This window comes from Eucyclogobius newberryi, unplaced genomic scaffold, assembly GCF_026437365.1.
Source record: "Eucyclogobius newberryi isolate DKJ021-1_F unplaced genomic scaffold, fEucNew1.0.hap1 SCAF_18, whole genome shotgun sequence".
In the NCBI taxonomy this organism is placed as follows: domain Eukaryota; kingdom Metazoa; phylum Chordata; class Actinopteri; order Gobiiformes; family Gobiidae; genus Eucyclogobius; species Eucyclogobius newberryi.
This window is the reverse complement of record NW_027315812.1, coordinates 4,632,495-4,657,741: the sequence shown is the minus strand read 5'-3', so window position 1 is coordinate 4,657,741 and position 25,247 is coordinate 4,632,495. Positions and strand designations below refer to the sequence as shown.

Sequence of the window (25,247 nt, the reverse complement as noted above, 5' to 3'; positions counted from 1 at the left end):
CTGACGTCTACGCTGAGCTAATGTCGCTGACGTCTACGCTGAGCTAATGTCGCTGACGTCTACGCTGAGCTAATGTCGCTGACGTCTACGCGGAGCTAATGCCGCTGACGTCAACGCGGAGCTAATGCCGCTGACGTCAACGCGGAGCTAATGCCGCTGACGTCAACGCGGAGCTAATGTCGCTGACGTCTACGCGGAGCTACTGTCGCTAGCGGCAACGCAGAGCTAATGTCGCTAACGTCTATGCAGAGCTAATGTCGCTGACGTCAACGCGGAGCTAATATCACTAACGTCAACGCGGAGCTAATGTTGCGGACGTCAACGCAGAGCTAATGTCGCTAACGTCAACAAGGAGCTAATGCAGCTGACATCAACGCAGAGCTAATGTCGCTAACGTCAACGCGGAGCTAATGTCACTAACGTCAACGCGGATCAGAAAATTGCCAGTTACGTGCTTGGTATCCATGGTTACACTGTGCAGTTAAGTTCCATGTTCATTTAATTTATAATGAACATTATAAATAAATTGTAATTAAATAATTATAATGTAATTACTGCTCTAGTTCACGGCAGGTCCAGATCACAATAACGATGAATGAAAGTTAGTCTACAATGATTTAAATTAGTGAGAGGTGTTACAATGCAGGTTTGTGTTTGTTCAGCAATTAAAATCACAGATAATCAAATAAATGGTAGGGTAATTAAAAGCCACACAGGCAGAACATGCAAATCAAACGTGTCAACATGCGATTAGCACTCGTCTTTTGCTGATATTGACGCTTTAGGTCAAACCGGTTTGTGAAGTGGACAAACCGGTTCACGGCAGCGCTTTGTTCTCTGCGTAACGGGATATTTCAACAGGACAATTCACTCGTTCAGGAGCGCCACATACATACAATATATATAATATGCAAATCTTCAAAACAACAATTAAGTTTTAAAGTTTCATATTTCCCACTCCAACAACAACATAATATCTTGTATTTCCTTTTATTCTGACTGTTCTGGAGGTAATAACCTTTATAAAGTGACGTCTGCTGCGTTTGTTCCACCAGAATGAGCTGAACTCTGACCCTGAAGCTGCTGCTGCTGAGTCACATGACCTCGGTCACATGACGCAGAGCGGAGGGGGCGCGGTCACGTCCACTCACAAACATCCTGAACGAAGAGGCCTTTAAAAGCCACAGCTCCCAATAAACGCAGTGATTTGGCGACGTCCCCACGTTCATCAAAAACCAAACACATTGCCACTGTATGAGGTCATCAAGTGGTCAACAGTATATCAGAGGTCAAAGGTGATGCGGTCGCTTCGTCTCAGCGACCTCCACGTTCTATACTGGGACATTCGCTCGACTGGCGCTGCGGTCTTACCCTCCTGGTAGTTGTGCGCTCCGTCTGGCAGAGCGAGGAACGGCAGGTACTTCCACTCGTCCGGGATCAGGCCACTGTCGTGTTCTCCATCAGGAACCAGAGGAGGGTACGAGAACTCCACCTGGACACGGAGAACATGGAGAACATGGAGAACACGGAGAACATGGAGAACACGGAGAACACGGAGAACACGGAGAACACGGAGAACACGGGCCAATGTTACAGAAAACGCATCACACTAACATATTATGAGGTAGAAGTAGTGGCAGTACTAGAAGTGGAGATGGACCAATATTTGCATTTTTGACCGTGTCGGGCCGGCTATCGACCACATTTCAAACTCTTGCAAAGGTCAATACCCTATTTTCCGGAGTATAAGTCGCACCAGCCAAAAAATGCACAATAGAGAAGAAAAAAACATATATAAGTCGCATTTTTTGGGGCTTTATTTGATAAAATTTAAGACCAAGAACAGACATTTGATCTTGAAATGCAGTTTAAAATAATCACAAATGAGAGAACATGGTGAATAGGTGTACGTATGCTAACGCTAACACCTTCAACTACATGACGTATGCTAACGCTAACACCTTCAACTACATGACACATGCTAACGCTAACACCTTCAACTACATGACGCACAGACAACAAACAAGAGGGCGCTCTAGGCTCCAAGCGACGCAGAAGAAGAATCTGCACTTCCTCTTCCTCTGGAGTTTGTGGAGTTGTTTAGAAGTGACACAGAGGAAGAAGAATTCAGTGGATTTAGTGATTTGGGGTAAAACTGATGCTTTGCTAAACTTGTTAGCATGTTCTTTATGCTATAGTTATCTGAATAACTGTTCATATGTTACATTAACATACCAGACACTTACCACAGTTCTGTCTGTGCCTCATGTAGCTGAAGGTGTTAGCGTTAGCATACGTCATGTAGCTGAAGGTGTTAGCGTTAGCATACGTCATGTAGCTGAAGGTGTTAGCGTTAGCATACGTCATGTAGCTGAAGGTGTTAGCGTTAGCATACGTCATGTAGCTGAAGGTGTTAGCGTTAGCATACATCATGTAGCTGAAGGTGTTAGCGTTAGTATACGTCATGGCAAGGCAAGGCAAGGCAAGTTTATTTGTAGAGCACATTTCATACACAAGGCAATTCAAAGTGCTTCACAGCAGGAAAAATGCATTCAAATCACAAAGAAATTACAGAAATACAATAAAATTAACTAAATTAAAAATTATCAATCCAACTGATTTTCTAAACTAATAAAATCACAAACAAAAGAGAAGAGTGCAAAGAAAAAATCCCTTCAGTCATATGCGCAGCTAAACAAAACTGTTTTTAGCTTAGATTTGAACTTTGTCAGAGTAGAAGCCTGTCTCACATCTTCAGGAAGAATGTTCTAGATTTTAGCTGCATAAAACTGAAACGCAGATTCCCCATGTTTTGTCCTGACTCTGGGCACCAGCAAGAGGCCGGTCCCTGAGGTCCTCAGAGTCCGAGATGGTTCATATGGCACTAACATATCCAAGATGTACTTTGGTGCTAGGCCATGGAGAGACTTGTACACAAGCAGAGCTGCTTTAAAGTCTCTTCTCTGAGCCACAGGGGGCAGTGCAGAGACCTGAGAACAGGACTAATGTGATGGTACTTCCTGGTTCTAGTCAGGACCCGAGCAGCAGCGTTCTGGATGTACTGCAGCTGTTTTACAGCTCGTTTGGAGAGGCCAGTGAGCAGGCCGTTACAGTAGTCTAATCTACTGAGACAAACGCGTGGATAAGTCTCTCTAAATCTGGTTTTGACAGTATATTTTTGATTTTGGCAATGTTTTTTAGATGGTAAAAAGCTGCTGATGTTATTGATTTGACGTGGCTATTAAAGTTCAAGTCTGAGTCCATTATTACCCCCAGATTTCTAATTTGGTTTGTAGGTTTTAGAGCGAGACTCTGGAGGTGACCGCTAACACTTTCTCTTTGTTTCTGTGGGCCAAAAACGATTATTTCAGTCTTGTCTGAGTTCAGCTGGAGAAAGTTGTTTTGCATCCACACACTGATCTGTTGGATGCAGTGACAGAGTGAATCCACTGGTCCATAGTCACCTGCCGATAGTGAAACATAGATCTGAGTGTCGTCTGCATAATTGTGATAGGACACATTTTTTTAGAAATTTGGTGGGTAACACATCAAGGCAGCATGTAGATGAACTCAGACTGGTGATGATCTCATGGACAGTTTTGTCAGTTACTGGTGCAAAGTGAGTTAGCTCTAAGTGTCTTGGTGGTTTTAGGGTAATTTTTTGCATTGTGGGATTTATAGCATTTTTAATGCCCTGAACTTTGTCATTAAAAAATAATGCAAACTCATTACACTTGGATGTGGAAATGAGTTCTAACGGCAGCTGAGCTGGAGGGTTTGTTAATCTGTTAACTGTGGCAAACAGGACACGCGAGTTGTTACTGCAGCTTCCAATTATTTCAGAAAAATATCTTTCCCTAGTTCTACATAAGATTAGGTTGTACATGTTCAGCTTTTCTTTGTAAATCTCTTTTTGAACCTGGAGCTTTGACTTGCGCCATTTCCGTTCGGCCCTGCGTCACTCCCTTTTCTGTGCCCTGACCGAATCATCATTTCTCCACGGCGCCTTCTGCTTATTTTTAACCATTTTAGCCTTTATAGGGGCGATGGTGTCCAGAACATTCAAAACACTAGATGTAACAGAGTTCAACAAATCATTTACATTAGAACATGAGACATTTTCAAAGTTTATCATTTCCATAAACAGTGCACCTGTGCCATCACTTATGTGTCTCCTCTGAACAACTGCAGGACCAACCGGAGGTTTGGGAGAAACAGACAGGTCAAAGAAGACACAGAAATGATCAGACAGAGCAACATCGATCACATTAACATTTGAAATATTTACCCCCTTTGTAATTATGAGATCTAGAGTGTGTCCTTTGCTGTGGGTGGGGCCTCTCACATGCTGAGTAAGACTGAAGGTTTCAAGGACAGCATCAAGCTCTTTAGTGTTTCTGTCACAAATATTATCAACATGCACATTGAAATCACCTGTAATGACCAAACCATCAAAGTCTGTGCATATGACTGAAAGCATCTCAGTAAAATCATCAATAAAACTTTGGCAGTGCTGGGGAGGCTTGTATAAAACAATGAAGAGAATGGATGGAGACCGTTTTAGCTCCATTTTAAAGGATACATACTCAAATGATGAAAACACCCCAAAAGACAACCTGCGGGTAATTATTTCATCTCTAAAGACAGCACAGACTCCACCCCCTTTTTTGTTTTCTCGTGTTTCAGATTCAAACTTAAAGTTGGGTGGAGCAGATTCTATCAGAACTACATTTCCTGTGTTTTTGTCAAGCCATGTTTCAGTTAAAAACATAAAATCAAGATTGTAAGAAGAAATAAAATTATTAATTAAGAGAGATTTGTTACATAAGGATCTGACATTTAGCACAGCAAGTTTCAGACTAGTTTCAGTGAGACTGGGCTTTATCTTTTCACAGGGAATATGAATCACATTTCTCAGATTGGGCCTGACTCGCATTTTGTTTTTCCATCTGTGTGATGATGTGGCTACAGAAATAGCACTAGGGGGGGCTCTTTTTACATAGGGCCCCGGGTTGGTTTGATTTTTAATGTGACAATAAGTCCCGGCAACGCTGAGACCCAGTGCATCCTAGCTATGGGAGATACCAGGTGAAAGGCGAGGTTGGATGGGTGGTGGGGCTTTTGTAGCCAAGGAGAGTTTGGGACCAGGTGAGAGGCGAGGGGGGATGGGTGGTGGGGCTTTTGTTGGTGTAGTCGGCTTGTGCAGGGAAGAGTTGATACGTATTGACATAGCCCTTGCTATATTGGGCGTGAGTGGAGCCATCTTAATGCCTGATTTGATCAGACTTTCAAAATGGCTGGGAAGGCCCATGGGTGAGAGTGGAGATGAGAAGGAGAATGATGAATCTTTAGTGGGAGTAGATGTTGCAGGGGGAACCCAGGGATGGTCTGAAGGCAGGGGCGATGACAGGGATGTTGTTGGGCTTGTCACAGATGGGTCCAAGGCCTTTGAAGATTGTTCCTTTGCTGGAGGCGGTGGAGGTGAATGTGGAGCAGCTGGAGCTGAATCCTTTGCTGGTGGTGGTGGAGCAGCTGCTGATGAATCCTTTGGTGGAGGCTGAGGTTGTGGTGCTTTTGATGTTGAAACATTGGCTCGGTCTCTGGCTGATGGAGCAGGAATTCTTCTCTCATTCCTCTCTTCTCTAACTATCTGCTCAGGACCCTGTCCAGGCCCAGTCCAATGCCTCAGAGCGTGGAGCTGAAGGTGTTAGCGTTAGCATACGTTAGCGTTAGTATACGTCATGTAGCTGAAGGTGTTAGCGTTAGTATACGTCATGTAGCTGAAGGTGTTAGCGTTAGCATACGTCATGTAGCTGAAGGTGTTAGCGTTAGCATACGTCATGTAGCTGAAGGTGTTAGCGTTAGCATACGTCATGTAGCTGAAGGTGTTAGCGTTAGCATACGTCATGTAGCTGAAGGTGTTAGCGTTAGCATACGTCATGTAGCTGAAGGTGTTAGCGTTAGTATACGTCATGTAGCTGAAGGTGTTAGCGTTAGCATACGTCATGTAGCTGAAGGTGTTAGCATACGTCATGTAGCTGAAGGTGTTAGCGTTAGCATACGTTAGCGTTAGTATACGTCATGTAGCTGAAGGTGTTAGCGTTAGTATACGTCATGTAGCTGAAGGTGTTAGCGTTAGCATACGTCATGTAGCTGAAGGTGTTAGCGTTAGCATACGTCATGTAGCTGAAGGTGTTAGCGTTAGTATACGTCATGTACCTGAAGGTTTTAGCATTAGCATACGTCATGTAGCTTAAGGTGTTAGCGTTAGTATACGTCATGTAGCTGAAGGTGTTAGCGTTAGCATACGTCATGTAGCTGAAGGTGTTAGCGTTAGTATACGTCATGTAGCTGAAGGTGTTAGCGTTAGCATACGTCATGTAGCTGAAGGTGTTAGCATTAGCATACGTACACCTATTCACCATGTTCTCTCATCTGTTATTATTTTAAACTGCATTTACAGATCAAATGTCTGTTCTTGGTCTTGGATTTGATCAAATACATTTCCCCTAAAAATGCGACTTACACTCCAGTGCCACTTATAGTCTGGATAATACGGTAACTGTTTTACTGTCGAGCACTGAAATAGCCGTTAGCTGCAGCTCTATTGCAGACGGACTATAACAAGTCTCTCCTTTGTCCTTTTATTCTTCTCTCGGCTGTAACGGGAGCCGCGCCCGTGACCCGATCGTCCCGTTACAACACGAGCCACCGCCGCCGCCGGAGTGTAAACGAGACGGGCGCCAGGACGTGGGAGGGCGCAGCAGGTGTAGAGCGAGGGGCGGGACCGTGGGAGGGCGCAGCAGGTGTGGAGCGAGGGGCGGGACCGTGGGAGGGCAGCAGGTGTAGAGCGAGGGGCGGGACCGTGGGAGGGCAGTAGGTGTAGGGCGAGGGGCGGGACCGTGGGAGGGCAGCAGGTGTAGAGCGAGGGGCGGGACCGTGGGAGGGCAGCCGGTGTAGGGCGAGGGGCGGGACCGTGGGAGGGCAGCAGGTGTAGGGCGAGGGGCGGGACCGTGGGAGGGCAGTAGGTGTAGGGCGAGGGGCGGGACCGTGGGAGGGCAGCAGGTGTAGAGCGAGGGGCGGGACCGTGGGAGGGCAGCCGGTGTAGGGCGAGGGGCGGGACCGTGGGAGGGCAGCAGGTGTAGGGCGAGGGGCGGGACCGTGGGAGGGCAGCAGGTGTAGGGCGAGGGGCGGGACCGTGGGAGGGCAGCAGGTGTAGGGCGAGGGGCGGGACCGTGGGAGGGCAGCAGGTGTAGGGCGAGGGGCGGGACCGTGGGAGGGCAGCAGGTGTAGAGCGAGGGGCGGGACCGTGGGAGGGCAGCCGGTGTAGGGCGAGGGGCGGGACCGTGGGAGGGCAGCAGGTGTAGGGCGAGGGGCGGGACCGTGGGAGGGCAGTAGGTGTAGGGCGAGGGGCGGGACCGTGGGAGGGCAGCAGGTGTAGAGCGAGGGGCGGGACCGTGGGAGGGCAGCCGGTGTAGGGCGAGGGGCGGGACCGTGGGAGGGCAGCAGGTGTAGGGCGAGGGGCGGGACCGTGGGAGGGCAGCAGGTGTAGGGCGAGGGGCGGGACCGTGGGAGGGCAGCAGGTGTAGGGCGAGGGGCGGGACCGTGGGAGGGCAGCAGGTGTAGGGCGAGGGGCGGGACCGTGGGAGGGCAGCAGGTGTAGGGCGAGGGCAGCAGCGGCGGACTCTCGACATCAGGCACGTTGGCTGATTAACGGGTGCGAGGCCGGCCTGTCGTCGCCGTGACGACCGTGGAGCGGGAGGAACCAGAAAAACCGACTGCATTCACTTTAGAAAGACTCAAACAGGACTGAGAAGCTTCTGGAAAAGTGTCAAAATGAATCAAAAGTCTGTCGTTTACTCGATTCGCATCCGTCAAACTGTTATTTTATCTGTTATAATTATTTCTCTTTGTAAAATAATAAACGGAACAATCAGAGCTTCTTACAGACTCACTTTAGCACTTTACGTCATTTAAAGCTGATCTGAGGAGCTAAAAGTAACATGTAAATGTAAATGTAAAAGTAACACTCTAAACAAGAGCATTTGCCAAGTTATGAATTAAAACGTCTAAAAAAAACAACTGAAAAAACAGAAAAGCCAGAAATATCACCCAATTTACCTTTATTCTAACTTGAATCTGCTCTTTTGTCATTTTTAACAATTATATTTATAGACGACATAAAGTATTCTCAATATTCTAATTCTGTTCCATTTCTCCAAAACAACTAGAGCGATATTATGCACTGTTCAGATCCTGCTCCACATAACGGGAGGGTTTCTGTGCCTTTTCTCATTAAAAAACACACAGAAAAACACAACAACTGTGACATGCACTGTTTAAGCTCCGCCCACAGACTATTACCATGACAACACTGACACGACTGAACGCTCTGCACTGACACGACTGAACACTCTGCACGGACACGACTGAACGCTCTGCACGGACACGACTGAACGCTCTACACGGACACGACTGAACGCTCTGCACGGACACGACTGAACGCTCTACACGGACACGACTGAACGCTCTGCACGGACACGACTGAACACTCTGCACGAACACGACTGAACACTCTGCACGGACACGACTGAACACTCTGCACGGACACGACTGAACACTCTGCACGGACACGACTGAACACTCTGCACGGACACGACTGAACACTCTGCACGGACACGACTGAACACTCTGCACGGACACGACTGAACACTCTGCACGGACACGACTGAACACTCTGCAACACTCTGAACTCTGCACAGACACGACTGAACACTCTGCACAGACACGACTGAACACTCTGCACAGACACGACTGAACACTCTGCAGAGACACAACTGAACACTCTGCAGAGACACGACTGAACACTCTGCACAGACACGACTGAACACTCTGCAGAGACACGACTGAACACTCTGCACTGACACGACTGAACACTCTGCAGAGACACGACTGAACACTCTGCAGAGACACGACTGAACACTCTGCACTGACACGACTGAACACTCTGCACTGACACGACTGAACACTCTGCACAGACACGACTGAACACTCTGCAGAGACACAACTGAACACTCTGCACGGACACGACTGAACGCTCTGCACTGACACGACTGAACGCTCTGCACGGACACGACTGAACACTCTGCACAGACACGACTGAACACTCTGCACAGACACGACTGAACACTCTGCAGAGACACGACTGAACACTCTGCACAGACACGACTGAACACTCTGCACAGACACGACTGAACACTCTGCACAGACACGACTGAACACTCTGCACAGACACGACTGAACACTCTGCACAGACACGACTGAACACTCTGCACAGACACGACTGAACACTCTGCAGAGACACAACTGAACACTCTGCACAGACACGACTGAACACTCTGCACGGACACGACTGAACACTCTGCACGGACACGACTGAACACTCTGCACGGACACGACTGAACACTCTGCAACACTCTGAACACTGCAGAGACACAACTGAACACTCTGCACAGACACGACTGAACACTCTGCACAGACACGACTGAACACTCTGCACAGACACGACTGAACACTCTGCACAGACACGACTGAACACTCTGCACAGACACGACTGAACACTCTGCACAGACACGACTGAACACTCTGCAGAGACACAACTGAACACTCTGCACAGACACGACTGAACACTCTGCAGAGACACAACTGAACACTCTGCACTGACACGACTGAACACTCTGCAGAGACACGACTGAACACTCTGCAGAGACACAACTGAACACTCTGCACTGACACGACTGAACACTCTGCACAGACACGACTGAACACTCTGCAGAGACACAACTGAACACTCTGCACGGACACGACTGAACACTCTGCAACACTCTGAACACTGCAGAGACACAACTGAACACTCTGCACAGACACGACTGAACACTCTGCACAGACACGAGTGAACACTCTGCACAGACACGACTGAACACTCTGCACAGACACGACTGAACACTCTGCACAGACACGACTGAACACTCTGCAGAGACACAACTGAACACTCTGCACAGACACGACTGAACACTCTGCAGAGACACAACTGAACACTCTGCACTGACACGACTGAACACTCTGCAGAGACACGACTGAACACTCTGCAGAGACACAACTGAACACTCTGCAGAGACACAACTGAACACTCTGCACTGACACGACTGAACACTCTGCAGAGACACGACACAAGGAGATGAGGCAGAGCGCGTCGTTACTCCGGTGTTTACGTTGTTAAAAGTGCAAAGAAGGAGCAGCTGGACCAGACCTCAATGAGCTGGACCATGAGCTGGACCATGAGCTGGACCATGAGCTGGACCATGAGCTGGACCATGAGCTGGACCATGAGCTGGACCATGAGCTGGACCATGAGCTGGAAGGACGTGAACTCCGGCAGCAGAAACACAAAGTTATATAACGCTGACGAGCCAAGAAGCGCCTCTGATCCACCACAACAACACCGATAGAGACTGTGACGCGAGGACGCACGAGCCTAAAAGCTTATATTTAGAACCACTTTAGACGTTCTCCCGCGCACACATCACGGGGACAGACATGTGTTGTTTAACTTGCTCTTTCTGAGGCGTTTTCTCACCTGACAGCCCTTTTTGTGGTGGAATCCGACCACCACAATGTGCAGCACGGGTCCCTTCGCGGCAGCCTCGTCCTTCTCGTGCGTCTCCGAGCTCATGTTTGTGCCTTTCTACGCCTCCGAGTTCGATTAAAGTCTCAGGGGGAGTCTCAGAAACGCGAGGCCCGGCGCAGACGAGGCCCGGAGAGCAGGTTTATCCCCCGAAATGATGCAGCAAACCGCGGGCAGAGAGGAGAGCAGACACGGGAGAAGACGCAGCTCCTCTTCCGCTTTGACAGGGAGAAACCGCAGCAAGATGCTTCTCTTCCGCAAACACTAGCTTCGTTTCCAAAGCGCTTCCGGCTTCGTCTCGGCTTTGTTTTGGTTCGTTAATGGAGACATGTCATGCTTTTTTTCAATGTATTGAACTATAACAGCAACAATAGATTACTTTATTACATTTTGTCCACTGTAAACCGTGATATTTATCTTAAACGGCTTAATACTATAAACATGTCCATTGACTTCCTGTACAATACGGCAGAAAGGATAAGCCCCGCCTCTTCAAAGTGACGTTTTACCGTAAAGCAGTGGAATGGCACTTTGCACGAAATTGACGGGCCAGTTCTGGTCATGAATCTATGGTTCTGGTTTATTTAAAAACACGGAGCTCCACTTCCTGCTCCATTTATTCTTCTGGAGAATTAGCCGAGTCTGGCTAAAATAAATCAATAATGAATGAAGACAAAAGCAAGTTCCAGAGTGATAATCACAGTCACATGTTCAGACCTTTAGTGTAAACACTTCACCTGGAGACAGGTGTGCTTTATAGTTAAGCTAATCTATGTTAGCCTTTAGCTTTGAGACAAAACACTTTTATAAACATTAAGACTTAGACTGAGAAAAGGCCTATCGTCATTTAAGTGTTTTAATTTTTAAAACTACATGTGTCACTTCATTTTTCAAATAATCACAACTGAGTACAGGCATGTGGGCGGGGATAGGGTGTAGGTGAGAACAGAACTTTTCTGAGCACCCGAGTCTCTGTTGCAGACTTTGAGTAAGATAATGATGAAAAAACACTGTTGTTAAAAGGTTTAAAGTTCATTTAAGTGTATTTTGCATAATACACAGCTATCGTTTTAAAAAATCTACAATATTTTAAATTATAATTAAAATGCAGTTGTATCCTGCAATTACTTTACATTAATTTACAGCGTTGTTTTATTGACATTGTCAGTGAAAACATAAAGAACTTGGTTCAGCAAAACAATGTAATGAATAATAATTAGTCAAATAACTTATGCAATGAAATACATGCATAAAATAAGGGTTCAGAATAAATGACAGGCCTGATTGAAGACTAAATCTATAGTATTTAGTTCTCTAGGAGCGTATACAAATTAACCTACAAATAGCTAATATTGATTAAAATTCTCACATAAAAAATCTTTCAAAATCTTAACAATCCTTACAATAATTATATGACAAATTGATTACAACCACAAAAAACAGTGATAATTTTTTGTATTCCATTCCGCACATTTGCCAAAAGAGGGCGACAAACGCTCATCTTTCACCATCGTATTGATGATACTGATGAAGAGGATAAAGAGGATGGAGAGGATGAGGAGGATGAGGAGGATAGAGAGGATGAGGAGGATGATGATGAGGATGAGGAGGATGATGATGATGAGGATGATGATGATGAGGAGGAGGATGAGGAGGATGATGAGGAGGATGAGGAGGATGAGGAGGATGATGATGAGGATGAGGAGGATGAGGAGGATGATGAGGATGAGGAGGATGATGAGGATGATGAGGATGAGGAGGAGGATGAGGAGGATGGAGAGGATAGAGAGGATGGAGAGGATGGAGAGGAGGATGAGGAGGATGATGATGATGATGAGGAGGAGGATGAGGAGGATGAGGAGGATGAGGAGGATGATGATGATGAGGAGGAGGATGAGGAGGATGAGGAGGATGAGGAGGATGATGATGATGATGATGAGGAGGATGAGGAGGATGAGGAGGATGATGAGGAGGATGAGGAGGATGAGGAGGATGATGATGAGGATGAGGAGGATGAGGAGGATGATGAGGATGATGAGGAGGATGGAGAGGATGAGGAGGATGAGGAGGATGAGGAGGATGAGGAGGAGGATGAGGAGGATGGAGAGGATGAGGAGGATGGAGAGGATAGAGAGGATGGAGAGGATGGAGAGGATGATGATGAGGATGAGGAGGATGATGATGATGATGAGGAGGAGGATGATGATGAGGAGGATGAGGAGGATGAGGAGGATGATGAGGAGGATGAGGAGGATGAGGAGGATGATGATGAGGATGAGGAGGATGAGGAGGATGATGAGGATGATGAGGATGAGGAGGATGAGGAGGAGGATGAGGAGGATGGAGAGGATGAGGAGGATGATGAAGAGGATGAGGAGGATAAAGAGGATGAGGAGGATGTAGAGGATAGAGAGGATGAGGAGGATGAGGAGGATGAAGAGGATGGAGAGGATGAGGAGGATGAGGAGGATGGAGAGGAGGATAGAGGATGAGGAGGAGGAGGATGAGGAGGATAAAGAGGATGAGGAGGATGTAGAGGATGGAGAGGATGGAGAGGATGAAGAGGATGAGGAGGATGAAGAGGATGAGGAGGATGAGGAGGATGAAGAGGATGAGGAGGATGAAGAGGATGAGGAGGATGAGGAGGATGAAGAGGATGATGAGGATGAAGAGGATGAGGAGGATGAAGAGGATGAGGAGGATGAGGAGGATGAAGAGGATGAGGAGGATGGAGAGGATGAAGAGGAGGATGAGGAGGATGAGGAGGATAAAGAGGATGAGGAGGATGTAGAGGATAGAGAGGAGGATGAGGAGGATGAGGAGGATAGAGAGGATGAGGAGGATGAGGAGGATGGAGAGGATGAGGAGGATGAGGAGGATGGAGAGGAGGATAGAGGATGAGGAGGATGAGGAGGATGGAGAGGATGAGGAGGATGAGGAGGATGGAGAGGATGGAGAGGATGAAGAGGATGAGGAGGATGAAGAGGATGAGGAGGATGAGGAGGATGAAGAGGATGAGGAGGATGAGGAGGATGAAGAGGATGAGGAGGATGTAGAGGATGAGGAGGATGGAGAGGATGGAGAGGATGGAGAGGATGAAGAGGATGAAGAGGATGAGGAGGATGAGGAGGATGAAGAGGATGAGGAGGATGAAGAGGATGAGGAGGATGAAGAGGATGAAGAGGATGAGGAGGATGAAGAGGATGAGGAGGATGAGGAGGATGAAGAGGATGAGGAGGATGAGGAGGATGAGGAGGATGGAGAAGATGGAGAGGAGGATGAGGAGGATGAGAGGAGGATGAAGAGGATGAGGAGGATGGAGAGGATGAGATTAAAGGAATAATAGAGGATTTTTGGCACCAAATCTAAGTCTCATTTCCCGGTGGCGTGGACAGACGAGCAGTTCTCCCACATGTCAATCATTCCCTGCGTGCTACTGCACACCTGCTGTTCCCATAGCAGCACGTTACCCTGGCTGCACATGCGTGGTTGAGATGCCGGTGTGTGTTTAGCTGAGTTCCGTCAGTGACAGTACAAACATGACACAGAGAAAGAAAGTGTTCAAGCTCAGAAGAGACGGAAATCTATGGAGATGAGAGATGATGCGATCCGTCGCGCTGATAAACAAAAACGCACGTGTAGTAGCGGGGCTGTTGTGTGCTTCTGCACAAGGTTTGATTGTAGCCTTGTACCTTTTGATAAGAACAGGAGGGTGGGGGGTGAGTGAGCTTATGCGCATTTAAAAAAATTGACTAACAGTAGCTTGAGTTCTCAAATCAGCAAAAAATGCTCTATTATTCCTTTAAAACAGCATCACTGTGGAAAAAATGGACTTCCAGAGAAGCTCTACAGCTCATAAATGGAGTCCATCACCATGGCATCTCTGACCAAGCCTTAAACTGTTTGGCCAACTATCTACTAACTCAACTTCTTCTTCTTTATTGAACGTGTCCAAAGGAGTACCCCAGGGCTCCATCTTAGGCCCTTTTTTACACTCTATTCATATTTCGGTAATAATCTTTGCCATGATCCATCAAATGTTAAGTACCATTTCTTTGCAGATGATACGATGCTTTACTGTAGCTCAACTTCAGTGGAACAGGCCATCGAGTACAGTCTGTTTCTGTGTGGTGCAGGTGGACAAGTCTGAGGTTAGGGCTGAATTCAGATCAAACTAAAACATGGTATTTTCTCCTGCGTAAACAGAGGGTGTTGCTTGCATTACATTGCCCCGCCCCATTTCCCCCTTGAGCAGGTTGAACCAGTCTTGTTAAAGCGCTGCTCTTTGAGAAAACAGTATGAACTTTGCGATCATGGCAACGAAATCTGTCGTTGTTTGTCTTTGTTTTTTGTTGTTTTCTACATTTCTCTGGGGTTTTTTTCTTCGCACCACAGAAGGTAAGTCTCTTCTGAGTGTTTTTGATATTATTACAATTCTTTATTGCCGTCATCCAAAAAATAATAATTTTGTGGGATTTTAGTGGTGATGCTGCTGTGTGGGCCGATCTGGACAAAAACACCTCAAAGTTTGTGATGTGTGACTTTTGTTTATTGGTGTTGACAGAGGAGACGCTGAACTTTGTCAGTTTTTGTTTCATGTGGATAAGTCCAGTAATTACAGAGATATGAACCATAAAACTGCCATTAACAACCATTTAAAATATAGGCTTTTTAGAATGTTGTGATGTCAACGAAACCTACTGAACACTGTGTAATGCCACACTGTGGGACATTCAGGGGAAAGCTACAAATATCGTCATGGTAAAAGTGGTCGGCAGAGTTTAAGTGCTGTGACTTGTGAGTGACACTCTTGTGTAACTGGTCTAGCAGTATTTGTGGATATATTTCATTCCATTACCTGCCACAGCGGTGCATCTACTAAATCAACAGCTGCATGGTTTGCTGTTCTGTAGGGAAATTTTTATCTTGCTCTCAAGTCTTTTTAATTTGTGCCCCAACTTTTAAAACAGTTTCTACTGACAGAGAAGACTTGTCCATGGTCTTTATTTTACATCACTTTATTATAAGGTTGAATAAAGCTCACGTCTCTGTCTTGTCTCAGATGTTACAGACGTTTCCTCGCTCTGGGGACAAACTGCGTCCTGCCCTGCGTCGTTGAGGCCAACTCTTCCATGTCCATCCACTGGAGGAAAGGTCAAGATGAAGTTCGAGTCCACAGCTTCTTCAACAATCAGGACCAGCTTCAGAACCAGCACCAGGACTTCAGAGGCAAAACTTCTCTGTTTCAGAATGAGGTCAACAGAGGAAACGCATCACTGCAGCTCTCAGAGGTCAGAGTTCAGGATGAAGGACGATACACGTGTTTCACCAGCACCACGTCTGACAGTGAAGTGTTCACTGTCCACTTAAAGGTCTTTGGTAAGAAACATTCATCATATGTTTTATTCTGCTCAGTTTACTGTAGTTTAGCCCCACCCTGGTCACAGCAAAGGTCCAGCAGAGGCCTAGCCTGGCCAGACGTCACACTTTTTGTGCGAGACAAAAATGCCCTGCAGGTGACAACTGCTGTTTATTTGAAAAGGTGCAGTTGGATCAGAATCAGAATCAGAATCAGAATCAGAATCAGAATCAGAATCAGAATCAGAATAGGGTTTATTGCCATTTGTCGATAAACAAAATTCACAGACATAGGAACTTGTCCTGGTGATTTGGTGCAGCGCAAACAACAAAACATTGAACAATGAATACTAAACGGCATGATATGTACATAATAAAACATAAAGTTAAGTAGTGCAATAGGAAGTGACAGTGCAGTGAGTGCAAGGTGCTTAGGTAGTGTTCATGAGTCCAACGGCAGAGGGAAAGAAACTCTTCTTGTGACGGGAGGTTTGGTCTGGAAGGACTGTAGCCTCCTGCCTGAGGGGAGTGGCCTCCTGCCTGAGGGGAGTGGCCTCCTGCCTGAGGGGAGTGGCCTCCTGCCTGAGGGGAGTAGCCTCCTGCCTGAGGGGAGTGGCTCAAATAGTCCGTGTCCAGGGTGAGAAAGGTCGGCTGTGATTCGACCTGCTCGTCCCAGAGTCCTGCAGACGTACAGGTCCTGCAGAGATGAAACTCTGCGGCTGATCACCTTCTCAGCAGAGGGCGCTGTAGTCTCTGTTTGTCCCTGGCTGTGGCTCCGGCATACCACACGGTGATGGAGGAGGTGATGGAGGAGGTGATGGAGGAGATGATGGTGAAGGAGGTGATGGAGGAGGTGATGGAGGAGGTGAGGATGGACTCAGTGATGGCCGTGTAGAACTGCACCATCATCTCCGCTGTCAGATTGGCTTTCATCAGCTGCCGCAGGAAGTACATCCTCTGCTTGGCCTTCCCGGTGAGAGAGCCGGGTGGGCCCCCACTTGAGGTCCTGGGTGATGATGGTGATGAAGTCCACAGTGGAGATGGGGGAGTCTGAGATTGTGAGGGGGGGCTGGGGGGCTGTGATTTTCCTGAAGTCCGCGATCATCTCCACTGTCTTCTGGGCGTTGAGCTCCAGGTTGTTACAGCTGCACCAGGACACCAGCCGCTCCACCTCCTGTAGACAGACTCATCCCCGTCCGAGATGAGCCCGATGAGGGTGGTGTCGTCCACGATGAGGGTGGTGTCGTCCACGATGAGGGTGGTGTCGTCCACGATGAGGGTGGTGTCGTCCGCAAACTCAATTCGTTTTACAGAGTCAGGTTCAGAAGTTTGTGTACAGGGAGAAGAGCAGAGGAGAAAGTACACAGCCCTGTGGAGCTCCTGTGTTGATAGTCCGCGTGTCTGAGACATTCTTCCCCAGCCGCACGCACTGCCTCTGATCCTTCAGGAAGTCGGTGCTTCCCCTGCAGGTGGAGTCAGTGCTCCTCCTGCAGGTGGAGTCAGGTACGTTGAGCTGGGAGAGCTTGTCCTGGAGCAGAGCAGGAGGTGGTGTTGATGCAGAGCTGAAGTCCACAAACTGATCCTGCATATGTTCCCTGGTGAGTCCAGGTGCTGCAGGGTGAAGTGGAGAGCCAGGTTAATGGCGTCGTCCACAGACCTGTTGGCTCTGTAGGTGAACTGCAGGGGGTCCAGCAGGGGGTCCGGCAGGGGGTGTCCGGCAGGGGGTCCGGCAGGGGGTGTCCGGCAGGGGGGGTCCGGCAGGGGGTGTCCGGCAGGGGGTGTCTGGCAGGGGGTCCGGCAGGGGGTCCAGCAGGGGGGAGGTGAGGGACTTAAGGTGGGGGAGGAATAGGCACTCGAATGACTTCATGACTACACACGTCAGCGCCACAGGTCTGTACTCATTAAGTCCAGTGATCCGGGGCTTCTTGGGGACAGGGACAATGATGGACGACTTGAAGCAGGGACATGGCATGACTCCAGGGAGGAGATTAAAATGCCAGTGAAGACAGGGGCCAGCTCGCCTGCACAGTGTCTTAAGGTGGCCGGAGTGACACCGTCTGGTCCAGCAGCTTTTCGCGTGTTGGATTTGTGGAATAGTCTGAGCACATCCTGTTCCTTCCGGATTAATGGTCAGTGAAGCCAAATCCTCTAAATCGGACCTGTAGGAAGCTTTTTTATATTGAGGACTTTTTCCCCCTCAAAAGATATTTTGCTTGAAATTGCTACAACAACAGTCCTAACAGTCATAATTCTGAAAACTATGGATGATTATACTTTTATATTTCTTTGCTGCTGGATGGCCGGGTTTGGATTTACAAACCTCAAAGTGTCTCTCCTCATGTTCAGTCCATTTTCTGCTTCTCACTCTTCTGTCCAGTAAAACGCACATGTTTTATTTCCAGTGAACATTGGTGAAGTGGATCTGGTGAAGCAGGGCTCTGAGCTGGTGTGTAGTTCTAAGGGGATTTACCCTAAACCTGAAGTGAAATGGTCATTCTCCACCAAGGTCCAAACCAGTGTCCACCAGAGGAAGGACCAGCTCTATGACATCACCAGTTCCGCCACGTTGAACGTTCCAGGTAGGACTGTGATACTGGCAAAGATGTAATTATTACTCACAATTATGACAATCCATCTGAAATGTGCTAAAAGTACCTTCAGCTGAATAAAGTGCAGAAATATACACTGCAAGTCTCTTTGTATATTTGTATTATCATAATAGACTATAGTACACACAATTCTAGTTCTGTTTTTCAATCTCTCTCACACAGATTCATGGATTTTCTGCAATGTCAGCACTTCCCACAGCTCAAGGCGAGTCATAATTCTAGAGGAATGTAAGTACTATTGTGTATTGTGTCCTGTATTGTCTGCAGTGTGGGTTTGTGTGTACTTTCTGGTTGTTTTGTGTTTCATCAGATCATCGTGCAGTGTTCAGTAATGATGCAGTCCTCCCTTGTTTTAACCCCAAATTTCCAGTGAAGAGTCTCGTCTGGAAATTCAACCAAATCCAGACCATTCTGACTCGGTCAGAATCAGATGATTTAAACTCTCCCAGTGAATCCTGGAGTCCATTTGTAGATGCACTGACGAAGTCTAACCGTCTGGTCCTAAAGGATCTGACCAATGATCAGGAGGGAGAGTACTCCTGTCACATCAGCACCAACACTGAGACGATTATAACTGTCACAACGCTGAAGATACAAGTGGAGACCAATTTAAAGCAGATTGTTGGTAAATGTGAATCTGAATCATTCCTAAATAAATGTATTAATAAACATACATTTTTATTCGTTCTTTTTTAGGATTATTTTTTATTTCAATGTTGCTGTCGTTTCTTGGTGGATTCTTCCTAAATCGCAAATACTTGAGAAATGGTAACATTCCTTTTGTGCATTATATTAATCTTATATTTATACATTTAACTTAATATGCAAATGTTTTAACTTTTAAGAGAACCGTACAGAGGATCAGAAGTATATTTTCATATGGTCAGTGATGAGGGAGAGACTACATGAGGGATCAGAGCACTCTGGGTAAGTAGTAGGACTCATACTATTTTTCTGAAGTTGTGGTCAAGTAAAGTAGCATTGAAATTCTCGTCTACCTGTTTCTTAGTATTAAATGTAATTGTCTTTACAGTGAAAATGATGCCAAAGAGTCTGCCTGGCCAAATACCAACTGAGACGAAAAACCACTGACATTTGGGAGAAAATCTCTCAAACTATTATTATTATTCGATTGAGACGGAACCAAGTCCTCAAATCAGTCTCAAGTGTTCTGCCTGACCCTGCTTTGATACATACAGCTTGTATTTTTGCAATTTATATCGTTTTTGTTAATTATCCTGAGTCACTGGCCTTCAAATCCAAGTTATTGGGTCAAATCTCAAGTAATCAAAATAGTGACTCAACTCTTCATAAAAAGCACTTTGTAAAGATATTTTGTTGTTTGCACAACACATGAACTCTTTGTGTTGGAAAGATGTTGTGGAGAGATGCTATGTAAGCTTTACAATCCTTACAATAATTATATGACAAATTGATTACAACCACAACAGTGATACATTTTTTCTCAGTTCCGCACATTTGCCAAAAGAGGGCGACAAACGCTCATCTTTCACCACGGTTTTGATAATACTGATGGAGAGGATGAGGAGGCTGGTGGTTGTGCTGCTGTGGAGGAAGATTGGGCAAAGGTGGGTTGAGTCTGACACAGTAGAATGAAGGAGGGGTGTAACGCCCGGATAGCAACTTTAGCAGCTTTTTGGGCACCAGAACCACTGGACTGCACCATTCACTGTTTGAAACTTGCCTAGTTCCAAACTCTAGTTCAAAGCTTCTTTCTCTAGCCTTGCGTCATATGACATCATCTGTTGTTGTGGAATAAATATGCATCATTGGGTAGATCATTTATTTGTATGTGTATTGGTGTCATTTTCCCAATAAAATTGGTTATTATTTGGTTTGTGACACTTTCTATCTTACATGCATTACTTTTTTTTACCACAAGAGGGCGTAGTAGAGCAAATGAAACGCCTTGCGAGGCATCGACTCATGTATCGATACAATTGGCTAAAGCCTCAAATTGTTCATGGGGCTTCATTTGGCCATCACTAGTGCAGACCCAAGAGTATTTTATTTACAGCGATTATTAAAGGTCCCATAACATGCAAAATCGACTTTTCAGAGCTTTTAACCTTCTTTCATTGCTATTTGTGCTTCATATATGTACCCAGAGTGTGTTTTTGATTGATTCCCGCAGTGTTTAGCTATATTACAGACTATCTCCTTTCCTCCAATCTCCAAACTGACGGGGGGTGGCTACAAGACCGCGTCATACTCCACCCGCCTCCCCCCTCCCGCCTGCCGCCTCCCGCCCCCTTCCCCCCGGCTCCGCGCTGCTCGTGTCTCCATACAAGCCCCGGAGTTTTTCTGCTTCGATTTACGACGAAACACGGCTCAAAGAGGCCCAAAACTTCATTAATGACATCGCACTCTTTACTATTATCACAATGGTGAAGGTTTATGTGGCAGCAACCGGGAAAATAAACGGAGAGAAGTTCTATCCGATACCGAAAAACCAGGAAATAAGAGCGCGATGGACATAACTGTGGGGGACACACTACGTCACGGGTGGGCGGGGCACACACGCTCTCTGAGACTACGTCACAGGTGGGCGGGGCACACACGCGCTCTGAGACTACGTCACAGGTGGGCGGGGCACACACGCTCTCTGAGACTACGTCACAGGTGGGCGGGGCACACACGCGCTCTGAGACTACGTCACAGGTGGGCGGGGCACACACGCGCTCTGAGACTACGTCACGGGTTGGGCGGGGGAGCCAGATCGCTCTTCGCAAGGGTGGGGGCGAATATCAAACCAAGCTGTCTGCATTTCCGGGTTGGTGAGGGGGTCCAAGGTCTGGGTGATATTTCTTAACTATTATGTTAAGGGTGTTGCACAACCCTTATTATTATCAATTATACCCTTAGGATAGACTACGAAACGTGAAAAAAGCATGTTATGGCACCTTTAACAACAAAAAGAGATTTAAAATACAGCATTCTTTAGCATGTTCACGCAGCACCAACCACACAAGTGACTGCGACCAGGCACTTTTATAGGCCATAATTGGACCATCTCAATCCGAGGACCAGGTAAGTTCATCTCAATCCAAACAGCAAAGATAAAAGTTAACTGTAGAAAAACAGTGCCAATATACATACAAAAATATATTGTATTTCATCGAGTACAGTCTGTTTCTCTGTGATGCAGGTGGACATGTCTGAGGTTAGAGCTGAATTCAAATCAAACTGAAGCTATGGTATTTCCTCATCACACGCGCCAACAGAGGGTGTCGACCTCTCAGAGAAACTTGATTGAGTTTGTCACAAATTAAACATACCAGATCAAACTATTATTAGATTGCCTCGCCCCATTTTAACTGGTGCAGGTTGAACCAGTCTTGTTAAAGCGCTGCTCTTTGTTGAAACAGTATGAACTTTGCGATCATGGCAACGAAATCTGTCGTCTTTTATCTGTGTTTGTTTTTTAAATGTATCTTGTGTGTGTTGTGAGTGTTTTTGATATTATTACAATTCTTTATTGCCGTCGTCCAAAAACGAATAATTTTGTGGGATTTTAGTGGTGATGCTGCTGTGTGGGCCGATCTGGACAAAAACACCTCAAAGTTTGTAATAGTGTGACTTTTGTTTATTGGTGTTGACAGAGGAGACGCTGAACTTTGTCAGTTTTTGTTTCATGTGGAAAAGTCCAGTAATTACAGAGATATGAACCATAAAACTACCATTAACAACCATTAAAATCTAGGCTTTCTACAATGTTGTGATGTCATCGAAACCTACTGAACACCGTTATTCTTTAATGACAAAGTTCAGGGCATTAAAATGCTATAAATCCCACAATGCAAAAAATAACCCTAAAACCACCTAGACACTTAGAGCTAACTCACTTTGCACCTGTAACTGACAAAACTGTCCATGAGATCATCACCAGTCTGAGTTCTGCCTCCATGTGTGAACCTCCAGATTTCTAAAGTCTGTGCTGAACAGCTTGTTAGCACCATTCACTCACATAGTTAACATGTCGCTTCAATCTGGAACATTCCCAATGTCTTTGAAAACTGCGCTCATACAGCCTCTCCTAAAGAAGAGCAGGGGTCAGGGGGAGGGGTCAGGGGTCAGGGGGAGTGGCAGTACTGAGTCATGACCGGCCCATCTCTAATCTGCCATTTTGGGGCAAAGTCCTTGAAAAGGTTGTTTACAACAGTTACAGATTTCCTCTTAATAAACAACTCATTTGATGTTTTTCAGTCAGGTTTTAGACCTCATCACAGCACCGAGACTGCTGTTGTCATGGTGACGAATGACATCCTCCTGAACACTGACACGGGCAAAGCCTCAGTCTTAATTCTGTTAGATCTGAGTGCTGCTTTTGACACTGTCGATCATGGGATCCTCTTACAGAGACTAGAGGACTGGGTGGGCATCACTGGCACTGCCCTAAACTGGTTAAGGTCCTATCTGGAAGACAGGAAGTACTTTGTGTCTCAGACCACATGCCCCTGACCTGTGGGGTTCCCCAAGGGTCAGTCCTGGGACCTCCTCTGTTCAACCTCTACATGCTGCCGTTAGGTCACATGACACGCAGTGAAAATGTGTCCAATCACAATGATGCAGACGAGTCAGATCTATGTTTCACTGTCGGGAGAAGAATCTGGACCAGTGGATTCACTCTGTCACTGCATCCAACAGATCAGTGTGTGGACCGGCCTCCTGCTGGTGCCAGAGGGCCTCCTGCTGGTGCCAGAGTCAGTGTGTGGAGGCAAAACAACTTTCTCCAGCTGAACTCAGACAAGACTGAAATCATCAAATTTGTCACAGAAGCAAAGAGAAAGTGTTAGCGTCACCTCCAGAGTCTCACTCTAAAACCTACAAATCAAGTTATAATTCTGGGGGTAATAATGGACTCAGACTTGAACTTTAACAGTCACATCAAATCAATAACATCAGCAGCTTTTTACCATCTAAAAACATTGCCAAAATCAAAAATATAGTGTCTAAACCAGACTTGGAGAGACTTATCCATGCGTTTGTCTCCAGTAGATTAGACTGTAACGGCCTGCTCACTGGCCTCTCCAAACGAGCTGTAAAACAGCTGCAGTACATCCAGAACGCTGCTGCTCGGGTCCTGACTAGAACCAGGAAGTACCATCACATTAGTCCTGACTAGAAGCAGGAAGTACCATCACATTAGTCCTGACTAGAACCAGGAAGTACCATCACATTAGTCCTGACTAGAACCAGGAAGTACCATCACATTAGTCCTGACTAGAAGCAGGAAGTACCATCACATTAGTCCTGACTAGAACCAGGAAGTACCATCACATTAGTCCTGACTAGAACCAGGAAGTACCATCACATTAGTCCTGTTCTCAGGTCTCTGCACTGCCCCCTGTGGCTCAGAGAAGAGACTTTAAAGCAGCTCTGCTTGTGTACAAGTCTCTCCATGGCCTAGCACCAAAGTACATCTCAGACATGTTAGTGCCATATGAACCATCTGGGACTCTGAGGACCTCAGGGACCGGCCTCCTGCTGGTGCCCAGAGTCAGGACTAAACATGGACTGGCCTCCTGCTGGTGCCAGAGTCAGGACTAAACATGGACCGGCCTCCTGCTGGTGCCAGAGTCAGGACTAAACATGGACCGGCCTCCTGCTGGTGCCAGAGTCAGGACTAAACATGGACCGGCCTCCTGCTGGTGCCAGAGTCAGGACTAAACATGGACCGGCCTCCTGCTGGTGCCAGAGTCAGGACTAAACATGGACCGGCCTCCTGCTGGTGCCAGAGTCAGGACTAAACATGGACCGGCCTCCTGCTGGTGCCAGAGTCAGGACTAAACATGGACCGGCCTCCTGCTGGTGCCAGAGTCAGGACTAAACATGGGGAATCTGCGTTTCAGTTTTATGCAGCTAAAATCTGGAACAGTCTTCCTGAAGATGTGAGACAGGCTTCTACTCTGACAATGTTCAAATCTAAGCTAAAACTATTTTGTTTAGCCTTGCCTTGCCGTGTAATGCCACACTGTGGGACATTCAGGGGAAAGCTACAAACATCGTCATGGATAAAAGCAGAGCTTAAGTTTCACTTCTGGTGAAATGAAACTGCTGTGACTTGTGAGTGACACTCTTGTGTAACTGGTCTGGCAGTATTTATGGATTTATTTAATTCCATTACCAGCCACAGCGGTGCATCTACTAAATCAACAGCTGCATGGTTTGCTGTTCTGTAGGAAAATATTTATCTTGCTATGAAGTCTTTTTAATTTGTCCCTGTCTGATTGAATTATTGAAACAGTTTCTACTGACAGAGAAGACTTGTCCATGGTCTTTATTATAAGGTTGAATAAAGCTCACGTCTCTGTCTCGTCTCAGATGTTACAGACGTTTCCTGCGCTCTGGGGACAAACTGCGTCCTGCCCTGCGCCTTCAAGACCGACTCTTCCATGTCCACCCAGTGGAGGAAAGGTCAAGATGAAGTTCGAGTCCACAGCTTCTTCAACAATCAAATCAAATCAAATCAAATCAATTTATTTTTGTAAGGCCCAAAATCACAACAACAGTTGCCTCTGAGGGCCACAGGGAGAAATGAATCAACAATGTCTGTGGTGGCGATGAAGTCAGAC

At 46.6% G+C, this 25,247-nt stretch overlaps 1 protein-coding gene and 1 long non-coding RNA gene across 2 annotated transcripts in view; one reads left to right on the top strand and one right to left on the bottom strand.

Moving 5' to 3' along the window:
• avl9 (AVL9 homolog (S. cerevisiase)) overlaps positions 1-10,877 on the bottom strand; it is a 30,225-nt gene extending 19,348 nt beyond the window's left edge. The window contains exons 1-2 of the mRNA XM_072450410.1: positions 10,637-10,877; positions 1,372-1,492 (exon numbers count right to left, since the gene is read on the bottom strand). Coding sequence (XP_072306511.1) covers positions 1,372-1,492; positions 10,637-10,732 — 217 coding nt within the window. The 5' untranslated portion in view covers positions 10,733-10,877. The remainder of the gene's footprint in view (positions 1-1,371; positions 1,493-10,636) is intronic.
• An 8,463-nt stretch (positions 10,878-19,340) lies between these two features.
• LOC140364273 (uncharacterized) lies at positions 19,341-20,375 on the top strand. Its single transcript, XR_011927681.1, has 3 exons — positions 19,341-19,419; positions 19,497-19,578; positions 19,685-20,375. It is a non-coding gene; the product is annotated as an uncharacterized lncRNA (long non-coding RNA).
• Positions 20,376-25,247: the final 4,872 nt, after the last annotated feature.